This window comes from Leucoraja erinacea, unplaced genomic scaffold (assembly GCF_028641065.1).
Source record: "Leucoraja erinacea ecotype New England unplaced genomic scaffold, Leri_hhj_1 Leri_212S, whole genome shotgun sequence".
NCBI classification, from domain to species: Eukaryota; Metazoa; Chordata; class Chondrichthyes; order Rajiformes; family Rajidae; genus Leucoraja; species Leucoraja erinaceus.
The window spans coordinates 97873-122912 of NW_026576113.1; the positions used below are offsets into that span (position 1 = coordinate 97873).

The window sequence follows — 25040 nt, forward strand, 5'->3', positions numbered from 1 at the left end:
ACTTTCTGGTCGATTGTTAAGTGTAAACTGAATAAATCTCCTTGAAAGAAGGGAGAAAAATGGCCCACTGACATGGTCCCCTTTCACGCCACAGAGAGATTTACGTCAACTGGATGCCAGTGGAGGAGAGGAAACGTAGAAACATAGAAAATAGGTACAGGAGTAGGCCATTCAGCCCTTCGAGCCAGCAGCGCTGTTCAATATTTTCATGGCTGATCGTCCAAAATCAGTGCCCCGTTCCTGCTTTTTTTCCCATATCCCTCGATCCCTTTGGCCCTAAGAGCTAAATCTAACTCACTCTTGAATACATCCAGTTAATTGGCCCCCACTGTCTTCTGTGGCAGAGAATTCCACAGATTTGCAACTCTCTGGGTGAAAATGTTTTTCCTCATCTCCGTTCGAAATGGCCTACCCCTTATTCTTAAACTGTGACCCCTGGTTCTGGACTCCCCCAACATCGGGAACATTGGGAATTTTTTTCCTGCATCGGAAAATCGGATGGTACAGCTCACCACGATATAGGATGAGATGAAATTCTATCCCGATCTGGACACTGCAGGCAAGAACGAACGAGGGAAAGGTGCTCTCCGCCCAACGTTTATCGTTCGATGCATCCAATCTAACCACCAGCTTGAATTGTGCCTTGAAATTAGATTAGATTAGAGATACAAATAGTGGCGCAGCGCCAGAGACCCTGGTTCGATCTTGACTACGGGTGCTGATTTGTACGCAGTTTACACATTCTCACGTCACCTGTGTGTCTCCTCCCTGTTTCCTCCCACACTTCAAATACGCAGGTTGATGTGCAGGTTTAGAAACATAGACATAGAAACATAGAAAATAGGTGCAGGAGTAGGCCGTTCGGCCCTTCGAGCCTGCACCGCCATTCAATATGATCATGGCTGATCATCCAACTCAGTATCCTGTACCTGCCTTCTCTCCATACCGCCTGATCCCTTTAGCCACAAGGGCAACATCTAACTCCCTCTTAAATATAGCCAATGAACTGGCCTCAACTACTTTGGCAGAGAATTCCACAAATTCACCACTCTCTGTGTAAAAAATGATTTTCTCATCTCGGTTCTAAAAGACTTCCCTCTTATCCTTAAACTGTGACCCCTAGTTCTGGACTTCCCCAACATCGGGAACAATCTTCCTGCATCTAGCCTGTCCAACCCCTTAAGAATTTTGTAAGTTTCTATAAGATCCCCCCTCAATCTTCTAAATTCTGGCGAGTACAAGCCGAGTCTATCCAGTCTTTATTCATATGAAAGTCCTGATATCCCAGGAATCAGTCTGGTGTACAATGTTGCCTGGGTTTCAGCCTAAGTTACAGGAAAAGGTTGAACAAGTTAGGGCTTTATTCTTTGGAGCGCAGAAGTGATAGAGGTTTTTAGACAGAGTTGACGTGGAAAAGCTTTTCCCCAGTCTTTCTTCATATGAGCTTCCAGTGAAGGTGGTGGAGGCAAAGTCCTGCCATCCCAGGAATCAGTCTGGTGAGCCTTCTCTGTACTCCCTCTATGGCAAGAATGTCTTTCATCAGATTAGGAGACCAAAACTGTACGCAATACTCCAGGTGTGGTCTCACCAAGACCCTGTACAACTGCAGTAGAACCTCCCTGCTCCTATAGTCAAATCCTTTTGCTATGAAAGCTAACATACCATTCGCTTTCTTTACTGCCTGCTGCACCTGCATGCCTACTTTCAATGACTGGTGTACCATGACACCCAGGTCTCGTTGCATCTCCCCTTTTCCTAATCGGCCACCATTCAGATAATAGTCTACTTTCCTGTTTTTGCCTCCAAAGTGGATAACCTCACATTTATCCACATTATACTGCATCTGCCATGCATTTGCTCAATCACCCAGCCTATCCAAGTCACCTTGCAGCCTCCTAGCATCCTCCTCACAGCTAACACTGCCCCCCAGCTTTGTGTCATCCGCAAACTTGGAGATGTTGCATTCAATTCCCTCGTCCAAATCATTAATATATATTGTAAATAGCTGGGGTCCCAGCACTGAGCCTTGCGGTACCCCACTAGTCACTGCCTGCCATTGTGAAAAGGACCCGTTTACTCCAACTCTTTGCTTCCTGTCTGCCAGCCAGTTCTCTAAGTTTACTAAGTTTGCACGTTCTCCCTTTGAACCTGTGGGTTTTCTCCGGGTGCTCCGGTTTCCTGCCGCACTCAAAAGATGTACAGGTGTGTATGTTAATTGGCTCCATTATCTTCTATAGTGTTGGTGAGGCCACATTTGCAATACTGTGTGCAGGTCTGGGTCTCACAACTGAGGAAGGATGTGCAGGATGTGCTGGCATTACAGAGGGTCTAGAGGAGGTTTACGAGAATGACCCCCGGGATGATTGGGTTAATGTTTGAGGTGCATTTGAAGACCCTGTACTCGCTGGAGTTTAGAAGGATGAGGGCAGGATTGCATTGAAACTTACCAGACAATGGAAGGTCGAGAAAAAACGGACGCAAAGAGGATATTTTCAGTAGAGGAAGTGTCTCGACTGGAAACGTCACCAATTCCTTCTCTCCAGAGATGTTGCCTGTCCTGCTGAGTTACACCAGCATTTTGTGTCTATGTGTGTTTGTACCAGCATCTGCAGTTCCTTCAAATACATATTTCCAGTCATGAACGTTGAGGCAGGGACCATTGCAACGTTCAAGAAACAATTAGACAGGTACATGGATATGGCAGGTTTGGAAGGATATGGGCCAAATGCAGGCAGGTCGGACTAGTGTAGATGGGGCATGTTGGGCGGTGTGGGCAAGTTGGGCCGAAGGGCTTGTTTCAACGCTGTATGTCTCTTTGACTCTACCTGCCTATCAAGCTCCCCACTCACCTGTGTTTCACTATTACCTGCCATGCTTTGTTGTGCATCCCCCCCTTTTCCATCCTTATTCTCCCCCACACCCCCACTAAATTAGTCTCAAGAAAGGTCTCGACCCAGTGCAATACAGTTTGGTTTACAGTTTTGTTTATTGTCATCTGAACTGAGGTACAGTGAAAAGCTGTTGTTGCGTGCTAACCAGTCAGCGGAAAGACAATACATGATTACAATCGAGTGACAAGGAAATAACATTCAGCGCCAGGTAAAACCAGCAGAGTCCGATCAAGGATAGACCGAGGGTCACCAATGAGGTAGATAGTAGTTCTGCACTGCTCTCTGGTTGTGGTAGGGTGATTCAGTTGCCTGATAACAGCTGGGAAGAAACTGTCCCTGAATCTGGAGGTGTGCGTTTTCACACATCTGTACCTTTTGCCTGGTTGGAGAGGGGTGAAGAGAGAGTGGACAGGGTGTAACTCATCTTTGATTGTGCTGCTGGCCTTGCCGAGGCAGCGTGAGGTGTAGATGGAATCAATGGAAGGGAGGTTGGTTTGTGCGAGGGTCTGGGCTGCGTCCACAATTCGCAGCAATTTCTTGCGGTCTTGGATGGAGCTGTGACTCGAGGCTGTGTCGCCTTTCCGTGCTCTCCAGAGATGCTGCCAGACCCGCTGTGTTTACTCCAGCACTTTGTGTCCTTTTCTGATTATGCCTTATCAGTCACCGCCACGACATTTCCCTTTAGAGAATTACAGACAGAAAAAAGGAAGAATAGTGTTGTCACAGGATGTTACTGGGGGGTTGTCAACTTAAATACGATGTGGTTGGTACCTTTCAGCACTGACTGCCCTCTCTGCTGCATCTTGTTCCAGTCCCACCTGTTTATCTGATCACTCACACGTATTTTTGTTCACGCTACGTGTGGTCTGGGACCGCAGTGGGCGATCGAATACGACAGCATCTGCAGCCAGGGTCCAAACCACACGAGTTAAACTATCTGCAGCTCGCCTCGCTAATGGGACAACGTTTCTTTGGTGTCGTTTACATAGAAACATAGAAACATAGAAAATGGGTGCAGGAGTAGGCCATTCGGCCCTTCGAGCCTGCACCGCCATTCAATATGATCATGGCTGATCATCCAACTCAGTATCCTGTACCTGCCTTCTCTCCATACCCCCTGATCCCTTTAGCCACACGGGCCACATCTAACCCCCTCTTAAATATAGCCAATGAACTGGCCTCAACTACCTTCTGTGGCAGAGAATTCCACAGATTCACCACTCTCTGTGTGAAAAATGTTTTTCTCATTTCGGTCCTAAAAGATTTCCCCCTTATCCTTAAACTGTGTGACCCCTTGTTCTGGACTTCCCCAACATCGGGAACAATCTTCCTGCATCTAGCCTGTCCAACCCCTTCATGATTCAATCATCCCTATAATCCCCACAGAAACCGCCATCTTTGGCCTCCCATAAGGCCGCAAGTGACAGGAGCAGAATTAGGCCATTTGTTCCATCAAGTCTACTCCGTTTGAATCATGACCGATCTATATCGCCCTCTTAACCTAATTCTCCTACCTGTTCACCATAACTCCTGACACCCGTACTAATCAAGAATCTATCTCCCCCTCCCATAAAATATCCACTGACTTGGCCTCCACAGCCTCTTCTGTAGCAAATGAATTCCACAGACTCACCACCCTCTGACAAAATATATTCCACCTCATCTCCTTCCTAAAAGATCGTCCTTTAATTCTGAGGATATGATCTCTAGTCCTAGACACCTCCACTAGTGGAAACATCCTCTCCACATCCGCTCTATCCAAGCCTCTCGCATATCCACAGTTTCACCAATGAATTCTTGGTGCATTCCATCCACGATCCTTGAAGGATAAGGGGAGGAGTGGGATAGTGGGAGAAATTGGCGCACAAACTTGTAAGGGAGAGGGAAGAGAGAAGGATGGGGTGGGAGTGGAGGGGTGGGGGGGGAGATGGGTTACAGATTATAGATTATTACCTGGAATTGTACAAAGAAAAATATTCAAAGGTACTGACCTGTGCTGAGCTTGTCCTCTTGTAATACATGTAGCAAAATATAGCTGAGATGAAGATGATTGTGGCGGCTGTAATAAGTACACGGCTTGAGACTCTTAATGGCTTAGAACCTGAAGAGAGATCAATATTTCAGTTGCCAATCTATTGACGTGTTGGTGCATGGGAACAGGATCAGGGAGTTCAGGTCAGGTCAGTTTAGTTTAGTTTATTGTCACGTGTACCGGGCTACAGTGAAAAGCTTTTTTGTCGCGTGCTATCGAGTCAGCAGAAAGACAATACATGATTACAATCAATGCGTTTATAGCATAGATTCATGATAAAGGAATAACGTTTAATGCAAGGTAAATTCCGGTCAAGGATAGCCTTAGGGACATCAATAATAATAATAATACATTTTATTTATGGGCGCCTTTCAAGAGTCTCAAGGACACCTTACAAAAATTTAGCAGGTAGAGGAAAAACATGTAAGGGGAATGAAAGAAATAGTAGAGACATGACTAGTACACAACGTAAAGACAGAATTCAATACAAAACACAATATGAGGCAATTAATGCACAGATGAAAAGGGAGGGGGACGTGGGGCTAAGGATAGGCAGAGGTGAAGAGATGGGTCTTGAGGCGGGACTGGAAGATGGTGAGGGACACGGAATTGCGGATCAGTTGGGGGAGGGAGTTCCAGAGCCTGGGAGCTGCCCTGGAGAAGGCTCTGTCCCCTAAACTGCGGAGATTGGACTTGTGGATGGAGAGGAGACCGGCTGATGTGGATCTGAGGGACTGTGAGGGTTGGTGGGAGGAGAGGAGGTCAGTGAGATATGGGGGAGGCAGATGGTGGAGGGCTTTGTAGGTGAGGATCAGGATTTTGTAGGTGATTCGGTGGGAGATGGGAAGCCAGTGAAGTTGTTTGAGGACTGGAGTGATGTGATGCCAGGATTTGGTGTGGGTGATGAGTCGGGCGGCTGCGTTCTGGACCAATGAGGTTGATAGTAGTTCAGGACTGCTCTCTGGTTGTGGTAGAATTATTCAGTTGCCTGATAACAGCTGGGACGAAACTGCCCCTGAATCTGGAGGTGTGCGTTTTCACACTGCTATACATTTTGCCTGAAGGGAGAGGGGAGAAGAGGGAGTGATCGGGGTGCGACTCGTCCTTGATTATGCTGCTGGTCTTGCCGAGGCAGCGTGAGGTATAAATGGAATCGATAGAAGGGAGATTGGTTTGTGTGACGGTCTGGGTTGCATCCACGGGTCATGCAAGAAGGAAGTATTACCCTTCTCGACCTGAAACGCCACCCATTCATTCTCTCCAGAGATGCTGCCTGGCCCGCTGAGAAATTTCCTCCAACACTTTGTGCCTGTTTATACTACATCTATTACCTGGTTTCTTTCATCGGAAGGATTTGGGGATTTGGATAGGAACAAAATAAATAGCCATTATTTTATTTGAGAAATGTGCTTACTATGAAAAGATAAAGCCACAAACCTTCATGGGCAGGACAGAGCTGTGTTAGATCCACGCTCCGCGTCTCCTCACTAACAGGGTTCCCCACGGTGCAGTTGTACACGCTGTTGTTGTTGGGTAGAGGTATGGAGAGTGCCAGCCTTCTCCCTTCATCAGTCAGTATGTGCGACCCATCTGCCGTGACCTTGCCATCTCCTGACCACCAAGTGTAGACTGGCTCGGTGCCGTGCTCCAGTGAACACACCAAGCTAACGTTACACACCCCTTCGGTGAAGGCTTCACTGATATTTATTACTGGTAATGACACTCGTTCTGTTTCAAAGAAAAGCACAAATACAAGCCATGGAATAATAACAACCAGAAGCTGCTAGCCATGAGTTTCCCCACAAGAACATTAAGAGTAGAAGATTCTTTAGTTTAGTTTAGAGATACTGCATGGAAACAAGCCCTTCGGCCCACTGAGTCCTCGCCCACCAGCGATCCCCGTACACTAACACTATCCCACACACACTACGGACAATTCACAAACTCTGTACAGACAAGCACCTGTAGTTTTAGTGCAAAATCCTTCCCGTGAGTTTACAAAAATGTATCGTCCAGGTTACACTTTGCCACCAAAACTGGATCACAAGTAAACTCGTTATTAGCAGAGAATGTTTAATGACTGTGGCCCTATCATCTTACAGGAAAGTCAGATGGCTTGGAGAGACCTCCCTTCAAGAACCCATCCTAATGCTCTGCCATTAATATTCAAACAGCAAATACTGAGGATGGGTTCCTAAATAAGCAAGGACTCCAACCCATGTAATGTTTCAGTATTCACCCTGCCCGTATAACCCACACACTTGGACTCACATCGTAAGCCTTATCTTGATTTCCCCTTATATCTTTAAGTTCTTAATGATTGTTAGATTGGAAAATGCACCGTTTATAAAATTGAAATAGATTACCATAAATCTTCAGTTCTGTCACTTGTTCATGGACAGCCAGAGTCGTCCTTAAGTTCATTTCATATAGACCTTGATCGTGTTCTGTTAGGTTCTGTATTTCCAGACTACAGTCCTTCAGGTTTAACCTGATTCCCTGTTTGTTACATTGTATTGGACTGTTTTGAGTTTTTGTACATAATTGAACCTTTCCTGTTGTTGGTGAACTGCGGTAATCCCAAGTGAGGATTGAAATGTTTTCTCCTGAGATACATCCTGGTAACGTGACTGACTGTCCCAGTGTCCCATTCACCAAGCGACGAGTGCCTGGTTTCCCAGCAGTCTGTCCCAGACCTGAAACACAAGGACAAGATATTAGTGCCATCAGCTCTGGGGTGTTGGTGTTCATAGTTTCCCAGCCCAGCAGTGAGTTGCCCCAACTCTAATAATAATAATACATTTTATTTATAGGGTGCCTTTCAGGACTCTCAAGGACACCTTACAGTTAAAACAAGCATGAAACCAAAACAACATATACAGCAACGATACGCAATTCCGAGAGAGCAGCCAATCGCGCCATCGTTCACCGTCACCTCCAGCAGCAATGTTTTCCGAGCCACCTGCAACACACCAAAAATAAAACACACTATTAATGAATTGAACATCTATTATATACTATATACTATTAATATATAAAACTCAAATCCGTCCGCCGTCCGTCTAGAAGATTGAGGAGTGATCTTATAGAATCTTATGTTTCTATGTTTCCCTTTCTGCCTTTTCCCCCCCACCCCCCACCCCCTTCACTCTCTACCCCCCCCCCCTTCGCTGCCTATCCCTATCAGCTTTCCACCTCCCTCCCCACTCTTCCACTTCTCTTCAAAACAAAGTTCTTTCTAATCTGAATGGAGCTGTGTATTGCATGCGCATCAATTGAAATGATCAACAATAGGATTTAACGTTTTGGAGTTATGCTGCAAGCAAACAGGGCCTTCGGCTGAACTTGCTTATGGCAACCAAGTTGCCCCGTTTACCCATATCCTACCTACCTGCATTTGGTTCATCTATCTATCTATCTATCTATCTATCTATCTATCTATCTATCTATCTATCTATCTATCTATCTATCTATCTATCTATCTATCTATCTATCTATCTATCTATCTATCTATCTATCTATCTATCTATCTATCTATCTCAAAGCAGTCCGCCTGCAGTACGGATCCCTTCCTGCCTATTGATTCGTTGACGGCTGCTCCTTCCTCAGCTTCCAACACACTTCGAAACAATGTTGCAAGACAGGAACACTGAACTTTTCACTGCTGCAGCAGGCAGGGATTTTTTTTTAAAGAGGCAGGACAGTGCTGGAATCTTACTTTTGAGAACGGCTTCAGTTCCATTGGAGGAGACGGGTGCATGGTGGAATATTGGGTTGGGGGATCACACCATTGGGGGAGCAGACCCAATGGGTCTGCACTTGGTCTAGTTAATATATAAAACTCAAATCCGTCCGCCGTCCGCCTGCCTTCCTGCCTTTTAATTTGTTGACGGCTGCTCCTTCCTATCAGCTTCCAACACACTTCGGAACAAAGTTGCAAGACAGGAACACTGAACTTTTCACTGCTGCAGCAGGCAGGGAAGGTGCAATTGAGGGAGGCAGGGGAGTGCTGGAAACTTACATTTGGCAACGGCTTCAATTCCATTGGAGACGGGTGCATGGTGGAATATTGGGTTGGGGGAATCACACCATTGGGGGAGCAGACCCAACGGGTCTGCACTTGGTCTAGTTATATATTAAAACTGTGTGGCTGCCGCTGCCGCCTGGCGTCCGGCTGCCTTTCTGCCTTTTGATTCGCTGCTCCTTCCTATCAGCTTCCAACACACTTCAAAACAAAGTTGCAAGACAGGAACACTCTGAACTTTTCACCTCAATGGGATATCACAGCAAGTGCTTCAACAGGAGGGGGAGGGCCAATTGGTATTGCAATTGGAACTGCTGCAGCAGGCAGGGAAGGTGCAATTGGAATTTTTTTTTAAATCCACTGCTGAGGGAGGCAGGGGAGTGCTGGAATCTTACATTTGGGAACGGGTTCAGTTCCGTTGGAGAACGGGTGCATGGTGGAATATTGGGTTGGGGGATCACACCATTGGGGGAGCAGACCCAACGGGTCTGCACTTGGTCTAGTAAAACATAAAAACATCCCCCCACAATGGTTCCCACTGTGAGGGAAGGCAGCAAAGTCCAGTCCTCTCCCTCCTGTTCACCCACGGTCGGGCCTATTGAGGCCTCCGCAGTCGCCGCAACAGGACCGATGGAACTCCGGCGTCGAGAGAGAACACTCTCTGTGGTTTGGAGTGTCTGCAACGGCCGCTTCCTCCCCGGAGACCGCGGCTCCCGGAGTCCGCAGCCCGCGCTGGCCGGAGCTCCGACACTGGCGATCTCGGCGGTAGATCCCAGGCTCCGTGGTGTTCAGAGTCAGCGCAGCCCGCAGCTGGACGCTCCGCAGACCACAGCTCCGAGATGTTAGAGTCGGCGGTCTCAGCGCCCCGGAGCTCACCGCACGGCGACCCGGGTAAGGCATTGCCGCCGCCGAAGCTGAAGTTCTGGCCCACCGGTCCAGGCAGGAAACGCCGCTCCAGGCCCGCTGCCAGGCCGCGAGGAAGGGGCAAAGATGCGGCTCAGAGGAAAACCACAACTCCTACCAGGTAGGGACCGAGAATACAGTTTCCCCCTCCCCCTTCCCCACACAAAAGATTAAACCTCCAAAACAAAACTATTAGGACAGTAAAAAATAAATAAATGGGTGAACAGGACAGACAGCTGTAGGCAGAGCAGCCATACTCGACGGTGCCCCCTCGACTGATGGACAAGGGCAGCAGGTCTACCCATGGCACCACCTCACATCTTCAATTTGGAGTTTGCAAGGGTCAGTCACAGGGAGATATTCAAACTCCACACAGACATCTCTGGAGGTAGTGATTGAACCCAGTCTGGATGGATAGATGAGATTGATAAATTAAATAAATAGAAGATAGGTAGACGGACAGACAGACAGACAGACAGACAGACAAGTTTATTGTCACATGTACCGAGGTACAGTGAAAAGCTTTTAGATAGATACAATACAAAACGATAGAAGTTTATTTATCCCAGGAGGGAAATTAATTTGCTAAAGTCATAAAATAATTAAACATGAAAATAAAGTGACAAATGACAGGCTTTCGGGATGTGCAAAGATTGGGGAGGGGGGGGGTGGGGGGGGGTATTCAGTCTCAGTCTACCCATGACAGAAGGGGAGGAGTTGTACGGTTTGATAGCCACAGGGAAGAAGGATCTCCTGTGGCGTTCTGTGCTGCATCTTGGTGGGAACCAGTCTGTTGCTGAAGGTGCTCCTCATGTTGACCAGTGTGTGATGGAGCAGGTGAGCTGTTATTGCCCAGGGTGCTCCGCAGTTTGAGGAGCATCCTCCCCTCCAAGCCCACCTTCCATGAATCCCGAACTCCAACTCCGCCCCGCCTTCCTGATCAGTTTGTTGATCCTGTTGCCGTAGATGGCACTGGCTACCACCGGTTGGTAAAACATCTGCAGCATCTTGCAGCAGACGTTGAAGGAGCAGAGCCTTCTCAAACAGTACAGGCAGCCCGGTCCCATCTTGTACATTGCCTCAACGTTCCTGGACCAGTCCAGTTTACTGTTCAGGTACACTCCCAGGTATTTGTACTCCTTGGATAGGTAGATGGATCAAGACAGACAGACAGACAGACAGACAGACAGACAGACAGACAGACAGACAGAGACAGACAGAGCTTGCAAACAGGCTACTCAGCCCACCGACTAAACCGATCATACCAGTTCTACATTATTTCACTTTCGCATCCGCTCCATACGCACTGCGAGCAATTAACCTCCAACGCTGCACATCTTGTGGATGTGGGAGGGGACTGGGGCATCACATGTTTACACCAAGAGTGGTGGGTGTCTGGAATGCGCTGCCAGAAGTGGCTGGTGGACGGCAGGTACGATAGTGGGGTTTAAGTGCCTTTTAGAAAAACACATGGATATACAAGGAATACATAGATATGGATTGTGTGCGGGCAGATGAGTTTACATTAACTTGGCATCATGTTCGGCATGGATGTTGTGGGCTGAATGGCCTGTTCATGTGCTGTACTGTTCTATGTAGCCACCTTCTTCCAACCTACCGCCACTCCCACCCCGAGCTCAAGGCATGGACTCACCTCCAGAGTCGCTCAACAGCAGCCAAAGTATCCCGATGAGGGAGTGAATCCCAGGGACTCTCCTGTCCATGTCTTCGCTGAAGAGCAGGTTGTTATTGAGACACAAGAGACTGCAGATACTGGAATCTGTAGCAAGAAATACATAACTTGTTGGAGGATCTCAGCAGTTCGAGCAGCGTTTGTGGAGGCAAAGACATGCTGGACAAGACCCGCATCAGAACTCAGAGGGCAGAGGAAAGATAGTTCATGTTCATATGTCATAGGAGCAGAATTAGGCCATTCAGCCCATCGAGTCTACTCCGCCATTCAATCTTGGCCGAACTATCTTTCCCTCTCAAGCCCGGTCTCCTGCCTTCTCCCCATAACCCCTGACACCCGCACTCTGATCCTAGACTCTCCCACTCGTGAAAACATCCTCTCCACATCCACACTATCAAGGTCTTTCACTATCCGTTAAGTTTCAGTGATATACCCCCTCATCCTTCTAAACTGCAGCGAGTACAGGCCCAATGCCATCAAACGCTATCATATGTCGACCCACTCATCCCCGGGATCATTCTATTAAAATATCTTTTAAATGCTGTTATTTCTGAACTCAAATGTATGATTCATTTTCATGGAATCCAACCATTCATTTCAACCAACCAACGAACAATTCATGTTTCTTGCTCCCTCAGGTATTATCTCAAAGACAAGTCAAGAGCCAAGTGCGTTTTATTGTCATATGCCCCAGATGGAACAATGAAATTCTTACTTGCAGCAGCACTTGTAAATATAGTACACACTGTAAACAATGTAATAAACACACACACCCACACACACACACACACACACACACACACACATACACACACAAACACACACTCACACACACACACACACACAAACACACACACACACACTTATTGTTATTATTGCATTGTTATTGTCTGTTTTTATGTACGTATGCGTGTTATGTGTGTGTGTGTGTGTGTGTGTATGAATATATGAATATGAAGGAACCGCAGGTGCTGGTTTAAACCGAATATAAACACAAAATGCTGGAGTAACTCAGCAGGACAATCTGAAGAAAGGTCTCGACCCGAAACGTCACCCATTCCTACTCTCCAGCGATGCTGCCTGTCTCGTTGAGTTAGTCCAGTATTTTGTGTCTACTTTTTTATATTCGTATATAATACGCATATATGTAAATAGAAAGAAACAAAAATAATGCAATAATAACAATAATAGTTTAGTATAGTTTTGAGATACAGTGCGGAAATAGGCCCTTCGGCCCACCAAGTCCGCGCCGACCAGCAATCCCCACACACTAACACTATCCTACACACACGGGATGATTTATAATTTTACTGAAGTCAATTGACCTACAAATCTGTATGTTTTTGGAATGTTGAAGAGAACCGGAGCGCCCGGGGAAAATCCACGCAGGTCACGGGGAGAACCACAGACAGCACCAGGTGGTCAGGATCAAACGCGGGCCTCTAGCGCAGTAAGGCAGCAACTCTACCGCTGCGCCATCGTGCCGACCTCAATAGTCAACGTTGGTCAGAGCTTATTGTATTGTTCAGGCTGTTGTATTGTTTAATAGGCTAATAGTCATCTGGGAATGATGCAGATCAAGTTAATAGTTCAATGAGTTCAGTGGAGGCGTAAGTTCAATGCTCGCTACAGTGGCTGTAGAATTTATACTCAAATTCAGAACTTGGAGGATCAGCAAGTGGTTTTAATAATAGCCATAACCACAAACATCGCTGTGGAGACAGAAACTGGGTCAACGTTTTGTTTGGTTTAATTTACAGATACAGCACAGAATAAATGTCCTGCGGCCCACTGTAACCACACCGACCATCGATCACCCATTCACACTAGTTCATAAGTTCTAGAAGCAGATTTAGGCCATTCGGCCCATCAAGTCTACTCCGCCTTTCAATCATAGCTGATCTATCTTTCCTCAACAATATATTCACCTGCCTTCTTACCATAACCCCTGACACCCTCATTAATGAAGAATCAGTCAATTTCTGCCTTAAATATATCCATTGACTGGGCCTCTACAGCCATCTGTGGCAATGAGTTCTACCACCCTCTTTAGTCTAAATCAATTATGTCTCATCTCCTTTCTAAAGAAACAAACTTTTATCCTGAGGCTGTGATCTCTGGTCGTAGACGTTCCCACTAGTGGGAACATCCTCTCCATGTCCACTCGGTTTGGGCCGTTCACTGTTGGGCAAGCTTCAATGAGGATTCTAAATTCCAGTTGAGTACAGGCCCAGTGCCTTCAAACGCTAGTTCCATGTTATCCGACTTTCTCATCCATCCCCCCCCTACACACTCGGGACAATTTACTGAGGGCCAAAGGTGAAACCTGGGGCACTGGGACCTGCCCAGTAATGTGCAAACTGCACAGAGACAATACCCGAGGTCAGAATCGAACATCTGTACAGGATGGAGGTGGAGCTGCTTACAGAATGGTGCAGATCTCACAATCTCACTCTCAATGTGGAAAAGACTAAGGAGATGGTGATCGATTTCAGGAGGGATGGAAAACGACACCACACTCCGCTGCATATTGATGGAGCTGCTGTGGAGAGGGTCAGCAGTGTGAAGTTCTTGGGACTTCACCTGGCGGATGACCTGACCTCTACGACCAACACCACAGCAATGATCAAAAGAGCTCAGCTGCGGCTCCACCCCCTCCGGAGACTAAGGAAAGCAGGTCTCCCTACTGCTCATCTAAGGACCTTCTACAGGGGCACCATCAAAAGCAGACTGACCTACGGCATCACTTCCTGGTTTGGGAGCTGCAAGGCTTACAAACAATATCAACTCAGCAGGATAGTGAAGACAGCCAGCAGGATCATTGGTGCCCCACTCCCTTTCCTGTTGGAGATATACAAGAAGCGGAGCATCAGCAGAGCCATCTCCATCATTCAGGACCTCTACCATCCATCACACCACATGTTCTCCATTCTGCCATCTGGAAAGAGGTACAGGAGCATCAGCTGCAAAACCAGCAGGATGCTCCACAGCTTCTTCCCACAGGCAATAAGACTGGTTAACGGACTGTGTCCCCTCCCCATATATCGTTTAGCAACACATTCAACCTCATCCATACTTTGACAGCAAGGCTCCTGTCAAAGCAAAGCCACTGTAAAGCCACTATCGGTCAGAATGGCTGTTTTCATTCTATTGTAAATTTTAGGCCTACTTTCTGTTTTTAGACATGGTAATTTTAATTTGTTTTTAAAGCTCTATGTATTCATCCTTTTTTTATTAACTACACTGAATGGAAACTGATCGAGTAACGTTTTTTCGTTTCCTCTTTGTATGCAAGTACTCAGAGAAAATGATATTAAATAAATACTGAATACTGAATACTTCTCCGAAGGGCCAGATTCTGTGCTGGATCTCTAAACTGATCTAAATCTTTGAATTCAGTATGGAGGATTGCCAATCCATCCGCATTCAGGTGTTCACAAAACGTATACATGAATTGATTATTTCCTGATAGATGCAAAACTTATGCCTTGCACATATAACCCAAAAGATCACAATAATATCATTTTGGACCATTGTCAGTTAACGTTCTCCTGAAAATTGGAAGGAATGTATAATGAAAAATCGTTTTGGAGATTCAACCCACAAATACTAACTGAGGCAAGTTGTTGTGACTTTCTGAAGCTACAGATGAAAATATTCTTTGAGACAAACGACACACGTGGTATTTCTGCAACATTATTGTGGGAAAATACTTGATAGAGGTCTTTAAAATGATGAGAGGGATAGACAGATAGACATGTGGATCAGCTTTTCCCTTTGAGAATAGGGAAGATTCAAACAAGAGAAACATAGAAACATAGAAAGTAGGTGCGAGAGCAGACCACCAGGTCCATCGAGCCCGCACCGCCATTCGCTCATGGCTGAACACTAAACAGACACACTTACCCACAAACAGTAGACACAAGACACAGAACACAAGACACTACCCTCCCCTTTATACCGCTATCACCCCTCTCCACCCCAAGAACCTCGTGATCTCCTGGGGGAGGCAAAAAACCGGATAAAAACCCAGGTCTTACTATACTAACCATACCTAGGTCCATATCCCTGCCCTCTCCCCGTAGCCCCTTATCCCCTTGGCAGCTAAAAAACCATCTATTTTAGTCTTAAATATATTTAAAGTTTCTGCTTCCACTGCTCCCTGGGGAGAGGACATGACTTCAGAATTAAGGGACATAAATTTAGGGGTAACATGAGGGGGAACTTCTTTACTCAGAGAGTGGTAGCGGTGTGGAATGAGCTTCCAGTGGAAGTGCTGGAGGCAGGTTCGTTGGTATCATTTAAAAATAAATTGGATAGGCATATGGATGAGAAGGGAATGGAGGGTTATGGTATGAGTGCAGGCAGGTGGGACTAAGGGAAAAAAAGTTGTTCGGCACGGACTTGTAGGGCCGAGATGGTTATATGTTATTCCGTGCTGTAATTGTTATATGGTTATATGAAACTTTCATGGCCTATATCAGAGACTGTATTATTGCATACCAAGCCTTTCAAAACAAGAAAAATAGGACTGACCAATTGGAATTAGAAAAACAGATTAAACAGCTAGACTCAGAAAATGCGATTGACCCAACCACTGCAAAACATAATAAGATAGCCGCATAAAATTTAAATTAAACCAGATCCTTTCTGCAAAAATTATTAGGGTATTTCATTACACTAAGCAAAAAAAATTTGAATTTGGCAACAAACCACACAAACTACTGGCACATCAGCTCCGTAAGTTAGAGAAGGATCACAGTATTCAAAAAATTAGATCAGAAAAAGGAGAGCTGCCTACACTGCCTAACGATATTAATGAAAGATTCTTAAAATTCTATCAAACACTATATTCATCAAAAACAACAGCCGATCCTGCAAAGATGAAAAGCTTTCTTGAGAATTGCAATCTCCCATCTCTTAATGAGGAGGAACGGGATGAATTAGGTGCAGAGATAACAACAAAAGACATTGTAAAGACTATTAAATCGTTGAAATGTGGGAAAATGCCGGGTCCGGATGGGTTTAGTAATGAATTTTATAAAACATGTAATGATTTAATTTCTCCCCGCTTACAAGCCCTTTATATTCAAGCATTTAAAGAACGGACTTTACCACAAACTCTTGCCGAATCAACTATTACATTGATTCCAAAAAAAGATAAAAACTTTGAGGAGCCTGGATCATATAGGGCAATAGCCCTTTTATATACAGACCAGAAGGTATTAGCTAAGACTTTGGCACATAGATTAAGCTTGGTTATTAGTAAACTAATACATCCAGACCAAACTGGGGTTTTTTTTTTAATATATTTTTATTTATTGTAAGTACAGTAAGTTACAGTAGTACAAGCCACATATATCTTATTACATTTATTGTACCCCTTCATTTTTTAAGCTTTAAAGAAAGATAGAAACAAAGAAAGTAAAGAAAGAGAGATAGAGTCGTGTTAGTGTGAAAGAGTGATCGAAAAGAAAAACCCATTAAATGAAGAATTAGAGAAGAAAGTTAAGAAATAGGCCATAGAAAAGAAAAAAAGAAATAGAAACACAAGCTCTATTATGAAAACCGCGCAAAAGGGATATACCAACTTCAAATTTTTCATCCCCCCTTACCAGAACCTGACACCATTTATTTTTTTAAATATTGTTGCACCTTATACTTACTTGTAATAAGTCGATAAATGCAGACCACGTCTTTTGGAAGTGGTCTGATTTGCCTGCAAGGAGAAGTCTCACATCTTCCAGGTGTAAACTGGGTGTATACCTAATCGACATTCGTTTTTATAATTTGAGACGCTTGTTTGATATAATATATTCGCATAGAACGACAATCGAGGATCTAACAATTATTTCTCTAGATGCAGAAAAAGCTTTCGACCAAGTGGGATGGGCTTATCTTTTCACAGTGTTGGAAAAATTCCAATTAGGAGAAAACTCAATTTCATGGGTGAAGCTGTTATGTACTAATCCGACAGCCAGAATAATGCTTTCACCTAAATTTCACTTATCCAGGGGTAACATTCAAGGATGCGCCCTTTCACCAATGTTATTTGCTTTAGCCATAGAACCCCTTGCTGAGAGTATTAGGGCATTCACGGATATAATACTAAATATACCACCAATACAATTTTGTTATATGCAGACGATGTACTTTTATACATTACTAATTCCCAAGTTAGTATCCCAAACACTATGGAACAATTTGGTTCCTTCTCAGGGTATAGAATAAACTGGAATAAAAGTGAAAATTTGCCAATAAAAGCTCAAGACCCTTCTCAACTCCAAAAATTTCCTTTCAGAATTGTTACCGAAAAGTTTAGATATCTCAGAGTTTACGTGACTAGAAACCACCCCTCTCTATTTAAAACAAACTTCCCACCACTAATTACTAAACTAAATGCCTACATTCAATTTTGGAAAACACTTCCTTTCTCCCTTATAGGGTAAATGCCATAAAGATGATCTTCCTTCCGCAACTCCAACATTTATTTCAATCAATACCGTTACATCTCCCTAAAACTTTTTTTTTTAATTGATTCTACTATCACTAATTTTATTTGGGATAAAAAAAACCCATAGAATACACAAAAGACATTTGTGCAAATCCAAAGAAAATGGAGGATTGGCTCTTCCTAATTTTCTTTTTTACTACTGGGTGACTAACATTAAACATATAACATTCTGGTTTGGACGATACATGTCAACAGGTAAATTGGTTAAAAATGGAGAGGGAAGATTGTTTGCCTTTTAATATAGACTCGATTCTCCCATCTCCAATCTCCAAAACATTTGAATAAGTCAATGTATGAGCAAAATCCGATAATACACAGTACTCTATCTATTTGGAAACAGTTGAAATTAAGTCTTAAACTGAGAAACTTGTCTCTCCTTCTGCCTATTGCTAACAATCCCTTGTTTAAACCGCCTGCTTTAGGTATGGTGTTTGTTCAATGGAAAAACCTGGGAATTAACACCATGGGAGACCTCTATAAGAAGGGGACTTTCTATTCTTTTCAAAAACTACAGGAGAAATATCACTTGAACGCAAACAATCTTTTTAGATACCTTCAAATCCGAGATTATGTGAAAACATATACACAAGATTGTCCTTTTATGGGTCCAGATAGATTAGATGATAGTTTGAATAGATATGCCAATACAAATAACTTGATATCTTACATTTATCACACTCTCTTAAATGTTGATACCCCACCTTCTGAGATTTAGAGGCAAGCATGGGAAGACGAGTTGGGTTTACCCATTTCAAAAGATATATGGGAGGAAAGCCTACGATACATACATTACTGTTCTTTAAATGCCAGGCATTGCCTGATACAATTCAAAATATTGCATAGGTTATACTATTCAAAGGCCAAATTGAAAAAGATTTTTCCAACTGTCCCCCCCCCCCCCCCGCCCCCCCCCCCCCCCCCCCCCCCCCCCCCCCCCCCCCCCCCCCCCCCCCCCCCCCCCCCCCCCCCCCCCCACCCCCCCCCCCCCCCCCCCCCCCCCTCCCCTATATCTGCGATAAATGTCACCTCCAAGAAGCTACCTTAACCCATTCCTTTGCATCCTGGATAAATATACAAAATTTCTGGATGGGAGTATTCGATATCATTTCTAAAACACATAAAATTAAACTGGAGTCAGATGCAAAACTAATAATTTTAGGCTGCTCTAAGTTAACGATATTCCAAAGATGTTTCCTTGACTACGGCTTAATAACCACGAAAAAACATATACTCAAATTCTGGAAAAAGACATCAGTTCCCACAGTGAAGATGTGGATCACAGAAATGACCGAGACACTACATTTACAAAAAATAAGGCTTGTTTTGGCTGATAAATCAGATCAATTCTCCAAAACATTGTCTCCTTTCCCTGAATTCTTCAACAATAGAAGGGTTGAAGAAAAATTTTAAACCGATGGGTGAGGTGGGGGGGGGGGGGGGGGGGGGGGAGGGAAGGATAGTGGACATATCTCCGTTTTTCCTCTCACTTCTTTGGCAGTTCAGGGGTATTTTCCTCTCTCCTTTTTGTAACTTTCTTCTTTTCTTCATTCTTTCCTTTTTACTTTTTTTCTCCGATTCATTTATCAGCTTATAAAATGTTAAAACTGAAGCTGTACAAAATTTGTATAATTGTCATGCCGATTGCTTTATTCTTGTACAATTGCTTCTAATAAAATAAACATTAAAAACAAAAATTTTGAATTCCAATAACCAGTAGTGTGTTGCTACCTGTCACGATATTCGCCAACATCAAGGAATGATGTGTGTTTAACTAAAAAAAACACAAATATAAACGGCTTAGTTTAGATTAGTTTAGTGATACAACGCAGAAACTGGCCCTTCGGCCCAGCGAGTCCGCACCAACCAGCCATCCCCGCACATTTGCACTATCCTAAACATACCAGGGACAATTTACACTTGCCAACCCAATTCATGTACAAACCTGCATGTGGGAGTAAATTGAAGATCTCGGATTCAACCCACGTATGTCACGGGGAGAACGTACAAACTCCAGACAGCACCCGAGGTCAGGATCGAACCGCTGCAACTCAACCGCTGCGCTGGACAAGGTTAACAGAGACAGTTGTATGTGTTCTATCTCTAATTGGAGGTGCGATGTGGGTGGGGAAAGGAGCACGGCCCATTTAAATTTAAATTTACACCCATGCTCCGACGTCAAAATTATTTATATTGTATATCTGTCGGCCATTGGACTAGAACATCAAGAGAGAGATCCGCCAGATAAACTCATCTTAATGCCAGGAATAGTGAGCCTGAATTGGCATTGGATTTGGACAGCAGAACATGCCTCCCATGTACCTTGTAAGTGCCATGACGGGTGGTGGGCAGAAGATGTTTTGTTAATTTTTGGTGAAGGTGAGATATAGGCTGACGTTCGGGTGGGGGGGGGGGGGGGGTTATTTAATAGGAACCTGGGGTGCAACTATTAACGCAAAGTGTGGTGGGTGTATGGAATGAGCTTCCAGACGAGATAGGTATAATTCCAACGTTTAAGAAAAAATAGATAGGTTCAGAGGGACAAGGGCCAAACGCAAGCAGGTGGTACTAGTGTAGATAGAAACATAGAAAATAGATGCAGGAGTAGGCCATTCGGCCCTTCGAGCCTGCACCGCCATTCAATATGATCATGGCTGATCATCCAACTCAGTATCCTGCACCTGCCTTCTCTCCATACCCCCTGATCCCTTTAGCCACAAGGGCCACATCTAACTCCCTCTTAAATATAGCCAATGAACTGGCCTCAACTACCTTCTGTGGCAGAGAATTCCAGAGATTAACAACTCTCTGTGTGAAAAATGTTGTTCTCATCTCGGTCCTAAAGGATTTCCTCTTTATCCTCCCTTGTCCTGGACTTCCCCAACATCGGGAACAATCTTCCTGCATCTAGCCTGTCCAACCCCTTAAGAATTTTGTAAGTTTCTATAAGATGGGGCATGTTGGTCGGCGGCAAGAACAAAACCTGCACATATTTTTAAAATATGTGAAAAACCTCAAATTTTACGAGTAGTAATTGTCCACGTTTGACATTGGGGTTTCTTAAACGTTGGGATAGTCCCAGCCTCAACTACCTCCGCTGGCAGCTTGTTACATACACCCACTACATCTTGTGTGAAAAAGTTACCCCTCAGATTCCTATTAAATCTTTCCCCCTTCACCTTGAACCTATGTCCTCTGGTCCTCGATTCCCCTACTCTGGGCAAGAGACTCTGTGCATCTACCCGATCTATTCCTCTCATGATTTTATACACATCAATAAGATCACCCCTCATATTCCAGCTCTCCAAGGAATAGAGACCCAGATGAGGAGGTTTTTCTTTCATCAGGGGGTGGTGAATCTGTGGAATTATTTGCCACAGAAGGCTGTGGAGGCCAAGTCAATTGATATTTTTTAATGCAGCGATTCTTGACTAGTACGGGTGTCAGGGTTTATGTGGAGATTACAGGAGAATTGTGTTAGGAGGGAGAGATAATTTGAGTGGCGGAGGAGACCTGATGGGCCGAATGGCCTTATTCTGTTTCTATCACATGACATTATGATCTTGTCAACAGGTATTAGAATCCCATCCTAACCCATCCCGCCCCGACTTAATTCCTCTTTTTTAAATGCAACCTGCGTTGGTAAGCCTTGCATTCCCTCTGTCAACGTTACCCCCCCTCCCCCCCCACCCTGCTTCTCTTGCTAATTTCACTGTCTGTATTCCTTCGCTATCACCTCGTCCCCAGCCAACAATGGACCATTGTGGGCTCCACCTTTCCGAGTGATCTATGCCGGCACTGTTTTGTTCTGTACCTTCCCATACCTCAATGTCCTTCACCCCCGATTCTGAATCTGATGAAGGGCCTCGACCCGAAAGGTCACCTATACCTTTTTCTTCCAGAGATGCTGCCTGACCCCCTGAGTTACTCCAGCATTTTGTGTCTATCCTCTGCGTCCACTTTTGCGGGTTGTCTCATTATGATCTGAAGAAGGGTCCCGGCCCGAACCGTCCCATTAGACTTCATACATTAGACTTTAGATACAGTGCAGGAACAGGCTCTTCGGCCCACCGAATCCCCACCTACCAGCGATCACCCCGTACACTATCACTATCCTACACTCCAGGGACAAAGTTACAGAAGCGAATTACCGACAAATCCAGCACGTCTTTGTGATGTGGGAGGAAAACCGGAAAACCCGGAGAAAACCCGCGCGGTCACAGAGAGAAGGTACAAACTCCACACAGGCCGAATCCGCTGTCTCCACACAGGAACCAGAGTCTCTGGCGCTGTAAGGCAGCAACTCTACCGCTGCAGCTCATCTATCCATGTTCTCCAGCGATGCTGCCTGACCAGCTGAGTTCCTCCCGCACGTTGTGTTCTCATTATCATCTTCTCGTTTCGGGAAACTCCCGCGCCCCAGAGATTGGGGGCGCGTAGAGCGACTAATTGATTCCATCACCCCACGGGCCAGCAGCGGCCCTGTGGGCCAAATGGCCGCCTGCACGGCTGCAGTCAATTTGGGGAGGAAACAACAGATGTCTCACATTCAGGCCGATGCCGTGTGACACTGGGCTTGGCGGTGTATGGGGAAGGTGCGGGCGCCGGCCGGTCGCCCACTCTCACAGGCATTTCACCTCTGACCAAGTCACCAACTTGCATTAAGCTAAGCCCGTGGGCTGTCTGTGGGTAGATGACCTATCTTTGACTCTCTAGTTGTGAGTCTCGCTGGCAAGTGTGCAGTTCTCATGCAGGTGTGCAGGTCTCATGCTCTCGCTGCGGTTTCGTGAGACAAAGCGTAGCCTTCACCCACCGTCCTCGCTACTAAATCGTGTCCATCGCTCTACATTCGACCAGACCCGATCGAAGTATGCAACATTATGATAGGCATAGAGGGGGTGGACAGTCAGAACCATTTTTCCAGGGTGGAAATGTCAAGGATTCGAGGGCCCAGCTTTTCATTCAGAGGAGCAAAGTTCAAAGGAGATTGTCAAAGAGTCATAGTCACCCAGTGGGGAAACAAGCCCTTCGTCCCAACTTGCCCACAACTTGCCCACACCGGCCAATATGTCCTACCTGCCTGCGTTTGGCCCATATCCCTTTAAACCTATCCCATCACGTACCTGTCCAAATGTTTCTTAAACGTTGCGGTTGTCCCAACCTCAACTGCCTCCCCCGGCAGCTTGTTCCATACATCCACCATCCTTTGTGTGAAAAAGTTACTCCCCAGATTCCTATTGAACCCTTTCCCCGTGTCATTTTCGCACGGCTGTATGACAGCTATTCCCAAAGATCTACCGCCCTTAATGTGATAAAGTTACTCCTCAGATTTCTATTAAATCTTTCCCCCTTCTCCTTAGACCTGTGTCCTCTGGTCCTCGATTCACCTACTCTGGGCAAGCGACTCTGTGCATCGACCCGATCTATTACTCTCATGATTTTATACACCTCTATAAGATCACTCCTCATCCTCCTGTGCTCCAAGGAATAGAGACCCAGCCTGCTCAACCTCTCCCTGTAGCTCACACCCTCTAGTCCTGGCAACATCCGTGTAAATCTTCTCTGTACCTTTTCTAGATTGATAATATATTTTGTATAACATGGTGGCCAGAACTGAACGCGATTCTCTAAATGCGGACTCACCAACGTCTTATGCAAATCCCCACCACGGGTGCTGTCTGTACCGAGTTTGTACGTTCTCCCCGTGGCCGCGTGGATTTCCTCCCACACTCAGAAGACGTACAGGTTTGTAGGTTAACTGGCTTGGTATAAATGCAAATTGCCCCGCGTGTGCGGGGATCGCTGGTCGGTGCAGACTCGGTGGGCCTCTTGCCGCGCTGTACCTCCAAAGGTACGATTGCAAAGTTTAAGGAACATTTTAAGGAACATTTAGACATGTACATGGATAGGATTGGTTTAGAGGGACATGAAATGTTGGAGTAACTCAGTGAGTAACAGGCAGCATCTCTGGATAGAAGGGATGGGTGATGTTTCGGGTCGAGACCCTTCTTCAGACTGAGTATAGGGGGCAAACGCAAGAAGGTGTGTCTAGTGCAGATGGGGCATGTTGATCAGTGTGGGCAAGTTGGGCCGAAGGGCCTGTTTCCATGCTGTATGACTCGTGTCCCAAATAACATTCTGAATTATCGGGATTTTAACTGTTTAAATCTGTTACCATCCTGCCCCGCAAAACCCCCTCCCTGCTTAAATTTCACTCTAATTGCCAGTATTTCATCTAAAACGAATGGGGCGTCTAATTGCTATTTAATTACCACATAATTTTCTCTGATTACATGCAGACTTGCTTCACGAATCGCAGTCTGAATTTCATTTCATTGGAAATTTAGTTTAGAGATATAACGCGAACACATGCCGTTCGGCCCACTGAGTCCGCGCCGACAAGCGACCCCTCGTACACTAGCATCATCCAACACACTAGGGGTTAAGTTACAATTATACCAATCCAATTATCCAACAAACCTGTAGGTCTTTGGAGTGTGGGAGGAAACTGGAACGCCCGGAGAAAACCCACGCAGCTCACGGGGAGAACTTACAAACTCCATACAAACAGCACCCGTAGTCAGGATCGAACCCGCGTGTCTGGCGCTGTGAGTAGCAAATCTACCGCTGAGCAACCGTGCTGCCCTGATATATGAATGTCCAGCATGGTTAATTTTAAATAGTTCGCTTGTGTTCCAGTTCCATTCCGATCCCACACAAGAGATTAGTGTGCAAAATTAGACCACATGGTATTGGGAGTAGGGTATTGACATGGATAGAGGGCTGGTTGGTAGACGGGAAACAGAGTCCTCAGCCCCCTAATGTACTCCCTGTACACACATGACTGTGTCGCTAGGTTCAGCTCCAATTCAATAATTAAGTTTGCTGATGACACTGTGGTGGTGGACCTGATCTCAGACAACGCCGAGAAGGCCTACCGGGAGGAGGTGGCTGATCTAGCACTCTGGTGCCAGGATAACAGCCTC

General features: G+C 45.4%; 1 protein-coding gene across 3 annotated transcripts; it reads right to left on the reverse strand.

The window, feature by feature from the left end:
* Positions 1-1473: 1473 nt before the first annotated feature.
* On the reverse strand, positions 1474-20278 carry LOC129716337 (signaling lymphocytic activation molecule-like). Of its 3 annotated transcripts, XM_055666217.1 has the most exons (7): positions 20000-20278; positions 11505-11630; positions 7859-7885; positions 7290-7619; positions 6361-6651; positions 4883-4992; positions 1474-3570 (listed from the first exon to the last, which is right to left on the reverse strand). In XM_055666217.1, exons 2-7 carry the CDS (start codon positions 11572-11574, stop codon positions 3538-3540), a joined length of 861 nt encoding a protein of 286 aa, XP_055522192.1. In that variant the 5' UTR covers positions 11575-11630; positions 20000-20278; the 3' UTR covers positions 1474-3537. The 3 variants fall into 3 exon arrangements, with proteins under 3 accessions (XP_055522192.1, XP_055522191.1, XP_055522193.1); XM_055666216.1 differs by lacking the exon at positions 20000-20278 and having other exon boundaries at positions 11505-12126; XM_055666218.1 differs by lacking the exons at positions 7859-7885; positions 20000-20278 and having other exon boundaries at positions 11505-12122.
* Between the last annotated feature and the right edge of the window lie 4762 nt (positions 20279-25040).